Raw genomic sequence first — 4804 nt, 5'->3', positions numbered from 1 at the left:
GTTAAAAACCTCATTACTTTCCAAATCTAGAATAATACATCACCATTTTCACACTGATATTTAAACATTACTGAAGTCACTGTTGATGAAATAAAGAGGCCTTACCACTCCATCTTACAAATCTTCTCTGTATTGGGCCATTCAGTGGAAAGTTTAGTCATGCTTGGACCTCGGTGCCAACGAAAAGGCAAGCACAATGGGGGTAGGAGGAGACCAAGGGTATATCATGCTTGTCATCATAGTGGTAATTTTATAAGCTAAGTCTTTTGTGAACATTTGTATCTTCCCTGCATCTTTTATTTTTAACTACCTGCGGACCACCGCAGTATAAATCTACGGCGGGCAGGGGGCGCTGCGGTTCTGACCTGACGTAAACTCTACTTCCCATTCACCGCGCACCCCCGCCCGTCCCCGCCGCTGTCACCGCTCGATCTCCGCCGCAATGTGCTGCCCTGCCGCCTCTATGACGGCAAAGCACTGTGAGCCGGGCAGGAGCCATTTTCATTGGCTCTGGCCCTGTCATTCATGTAAGCCATTCCCATTGGCTTACATGGAGTGACAGGGTCAGGAGCCAATGAAAGCAGCTCCTGACAGGTGCACAGCGCTCTGCCGACATAGCGACGGGAGAGAGAGCAGCCTGCGGCGGGCAGGGCCGGTCCTGGACTTTCTGCTGCCTGAGGCAAACTTGTGAGCATGCGCCCCCCCCCCCCCCATTTGGAATGAGCACACAGCACAATTTTCACCCTTAGTATAGGTAGTTAGGAGGTAGTTAGGGTAGCCAGGTATAGGTGCCCCCTGTATAGGGTAGCCAGGTATAGTGTCAAGTAGGTGCTAGTCTGGGGGTCCTGGAGTGATATTTAAATAGTGGCTGACTAGGTGGAGGGTGGCTGTCCTGGAGCAGGGCCAGGGATGGCGGCCTGGCTGCCATGGGGGCTGGTGGATCTGAGTCGTTGGTGGCAGAGCTGACAGTGGTCGCCCAAATGTTAGTGCGGCTGAGAGTGGTCGGAGCTGGTTGTGGCCATGATGTCCTGCGACAGAGAGAGGGGGAGAGAGAGAGACAGAGAGAAGGGGTAAGAGAGGGAGAGACAGAGATGAAGACAGAGGGAGAGAGAGGGGGGAGAGATACAGAGATGAAGAGAGAGGGGGCAGAGATAGAGACAGAGATACAAAGAGAGGGAGGGAGAGACAGAGGGGGGTAGAGACAAAGGGGGGAGAGAGAGAGAGAGATACAGAGAGAGAGAGAGGGGGGGGTAGAGACAGAGGGGAGAGAGAGAGACAGAGGGGGGAGAGAGAGAGAGACAGAGGGGGGAGAGAGAGAGAGACAGAGGGGGGAGAGAGAGAGAGACAGAGGGGAGAGAGAGAGAGACAGAGGGGAGAGAGAGAGAGAGACAGAGGGGAGAGAGAGAGAGAGACAGAGGGGGGTGAGAGAGAGACAGAGGGGGGGGAGAGAGAGACAGAGGGGAGAGAGAGAGAGACAGAGGGGAGAGAGAGAGAGACAGAGGGGAGAGAGAGAGAGACAGAGGGGAGAGAGAGAGAGACAGAGGGGAGAGAGAGAGAGACAGAGGGGAGAGAGACAGAGGGGAGAGAGACAGAGGAGAGAGAGAGACAGAGGGGAGAGAGACAGAGGGGGGAGAGACAGAGGGGGGAGAGACAGAGGGGGGAGAGACAGAGGGGGGAGAGACAGAGGGGGGAGAGACAGAGGGGGGAGAGAGAGAGACAGAGGGGGGAGAGAGAGAGAGAGAGACAGAGGGGAGAGAGAGAGAGAGACAGAGGGGAGAGAGAGAGACAGAGGGGAGAGAGAGAGAGAGAGAGAGAGGGGGAGAGAGAGAGAGACAGAGTGGGGAGAGAGAGAGAGAGAGAGACAGAGTGGGGAGAGAGAGAGAGACAGAGGGGAGAGAGAGAGAGAGAGAGAGAGGGGAGAGAGAGAGAGAGAGGGGAGAGAGAGAGAGAGAGAGAGACAGAAGGGGAGAGAGAGAGAGAGAGAGACAGAAGGGGGGAGAGAGAGAGAGAGACAGAAGGGGAGAGAGAGAGAGAGAGACAGAAGGGGAGAGAGAGAGAGAGAGACAGAAGGGGAGAGAGAGAGAGAGAGAGACAGAAGGGGAGAGAGAGAGAGAGAGACAGAAGGGGAGAGAGAGAGAGAGAGAGACAGAAGGGGAGAGAGAGAGAGAGAGACAGAAGGGGAGAGAGAGAGAGAGACAGAGGGGGGGAGAGAGAGAGACAGAGGGGGGGAGAGAGAGAGAGAGACAGAGGGGGAGAGAGAGAGAGAGAGACAGAGGGGGAGAGAGAGAGAGAGACAGAGGGGGAGAGAGAGAGAGACAGTGGGGAGAGAGAGAGACAGAGGGGAGAGAGAGAGACGGGAGAGAGAGAGAGAGAGACGGGAGAGAGAGAGAGAGAGAGACAGAGGGGAGAGAGAGAGAGAGAGAGACAGAGAGACACAGAGGGGAGAGAGAGAGAGACAGAGGGGAGAGAGAGAGAGAGACGGGAGAGAGAGAGAGAGAGAGAGACAGAAGGGAGAGAGAGAGAGAGACAGAGGGGAGAGAGAGAGAGAGAGAGAGAGAGAGAGAGAGACAGAGGGGAGAGAGAGAGAGAGAGAGACAGAGGGGAGAGAGAGAGAGAGAGACAGAGGGGAGAGAGAGAGAGAGACAGAGGGGAGAGAAAGAGAGAGACAGAGGGGGGAGAGAGAGAGAGACAGAGGGGGGAGAGAGAGAGAGACAGAGGGGGGAGAGAGAGAGAGACAGAGGGGGGAGAGAGAGAGAGACAGAGGGGGGAGAGAGAGAGAGAGACAGAGGGGGGAGAGAGAGAGAGACAGAGGGGGGAGAGAGAGAGAGACAGAGGGGGGGGGAGAGAGAGAGAGAGACAGAGGGGGGAGAGAGAGAGAGACAGAGGGGGGAGAGAGAGAGAGACAGAGGGGGGAGAGAGAGAGAGACAGAGGGGGGAGAGAGAGAGAGGGAGAGAGAGAGAGCAACAGAGGGGGGGGAGAGAGAGAGAGAGAGAGAGACAGAGGGGAGAGAGAGAGAGAGAGAGAGAGACAGAGGGGAGAGAGAGAGAGAGACAGAGGGGAGAGAGAGAGAGACAGAGGGGAGAGAGAGAGAGAGACAGAGGGGAGAGAGAGAGAGAGACAGAGGGGAGAGAGAGAGAGAGACAGAGGGGAGAGAGAGAGAGAGAGAGAGACAGAGGGGAGAGAGAGAGAGAGAGAGAGAGAGAGAGAGAGAGAGAGAGAGAGAGACAGAGGATAGAGAGAGACAGAAAGGGGGGGGGGGGGGATAGAGAGAGACAGAAAGGGGGAAAGAGAGCTGGGGATAGAGAGAAAGAACAACTAAGGGAGAAAATGCACACACACTCTCATGCACACACACACACACAGGGCAAACACATACACTAAGGCAGACACAGTGAAAGAACAACGAAGGGAGACATCACAAATCACATCACACACACACCTCCTCCCCCGACACTTGCCCGGACTCTGCAGTCTGCTGGCTTATCTGCATCCTTTGATCTTCCGAGATGGCTTCCTGCTGGCTCTGGCCTCATTCCCTCCTTGTCCCACGCAGCTCACTTCTCATTCACTTCTCTCCCATCAGCCCCGCGCTCCATTCAAACACTGCTGGGGGCGGAGCTACAGCAGCTCAAACAGTTACGAGGCTCCAGCAGCAGCAAGAAGACAGCAAAGTTAGTCAGCGGTGGTGATGGCAGGCAAGGGGCAGCGAGCAACCATCTCGCTCTGGCGAGCGGGGGCAGCAGCAGTGCTCTTCAAGACGGGCGGCAGGCAGCGTGACTCCAGTCACTTCCGGATTCTGCCTCCGCCCGCACCCGGCGCACACCATTATGGTGATGGCATCTTAGCCATGCAAGGACTCCCTCAGAGGCCGCATCTAGGGTGGTGGGCTGGCGTGCACAGCCTAGAGGGTCCCAGGGGTCCAGTCCAGGCAGTAAAACGGGAGGCGGCAAATGTCAGGCGCACTCACTTCCTCTTTCTGCCTGGTGCCGCCCCCCTACATCTGCCGCCTGAGGAACCTGCCTCACTCCGCCTTATGGGCGGGCCGGCCCTGGCGGCGGGGACAGAGCGACGTGACCGGCGGGAGCGACGGTAACTTGCAGCGATTCGTCGTGAAGCGGCGGCTTACTGGACCACCACCCTCTGGTCCTTAAGGGGGCAGAGGGTGCTGGTCCCGAAGTGGTTAAACACTGGAAAGTAGTCATACAAATTATTTTCTGTAATGACTTCAAATAAAACATATCATTGGTAGCATAGCAGTATAGTGGGTAGTACTCTTGTCTTGAGGTGCTGGGTTCCCATTTCAAATCCCAGCCAGGGAACTATCTGCACAAGGTTTCTATGTTCTCTTCGTGTCTGTGTGGGTTTCCTCCAGGCATTGCAATTTCCTCCCACATTCCAAAAACATTCAGATAAGCTTCTGGATGATCCAGCAGACGTATTTCAGGTTTGAAAACCCAGGTACCATTAACGAAAGGAGACAAAAAGAGCACCAGAAGAGCCAATAGTGTAGCATTTCTGGGAAATGGGTAATGTAAAGAAATAACTACTACTCACAAATGTGGGTTGCAATAGACAACCACAATTTTAGGCATGTGGAGAAAGACGTCTCCACACGGTAATGATGACTGATTGGGTCAAGGTGGGTCTCGCTCCAAAACCACTGGCTGTAGTCACAGAAGTATCCCTGGGACGGGGAAGGAGTCAATGCAAAATGGCGCTACAATTGTGATACAATATGTAGTGAGTGGAGGTAAGCAATAGGAACAGTCTTACCTCGTGATAAGAGGCCAAGATTTTTATTGT

The 4804-nt window shown here is 54.9% G+C and overlaps 1 protein-coding gene across 1 annotated transcript; it reads left to right on the top strand.

Annotated features, from left to right (window-relative positions):
- Positions 1-1621: 1621 nt before the first annotated feature.
- On the top strand, positions 1622-3267 carry LOC137519316 (RNA-binding protein 25-like; the record flags this gene model as incomplete). The annotated part of the gene is made up of 3 exons (XM_068238263.1): positions 1622-2318; positions 2404-2742; positions 3083-3267. Coding segments are annotated over 3 exons (1221 nt in total), but the record flags the coding sequence as incomplete, so codon positions are not given.
- Positions 3268-4804: the final 1537 nt, after the last annotated feature.

This window comes from Hyperolius riggenbachi, chromosome 5, assembly GCF_040937935.1.
Source record: "Hyperolius riggenbachi isolate aHypRig1 chromosome 5, aHypRig1.pri, whole genome shotgun sequence".
NCBI lineage: Eukaryota > Metazoa > Chordata > Amphibia > Anura > Hyperoliidae > Hyperolius > Hyperolius riggenbachi.
The sequence above is the reverse complement of the archived record's forward strand: the minus strand, read 5'-3'. Positions and strand labels throughout refer to the sequence as shown.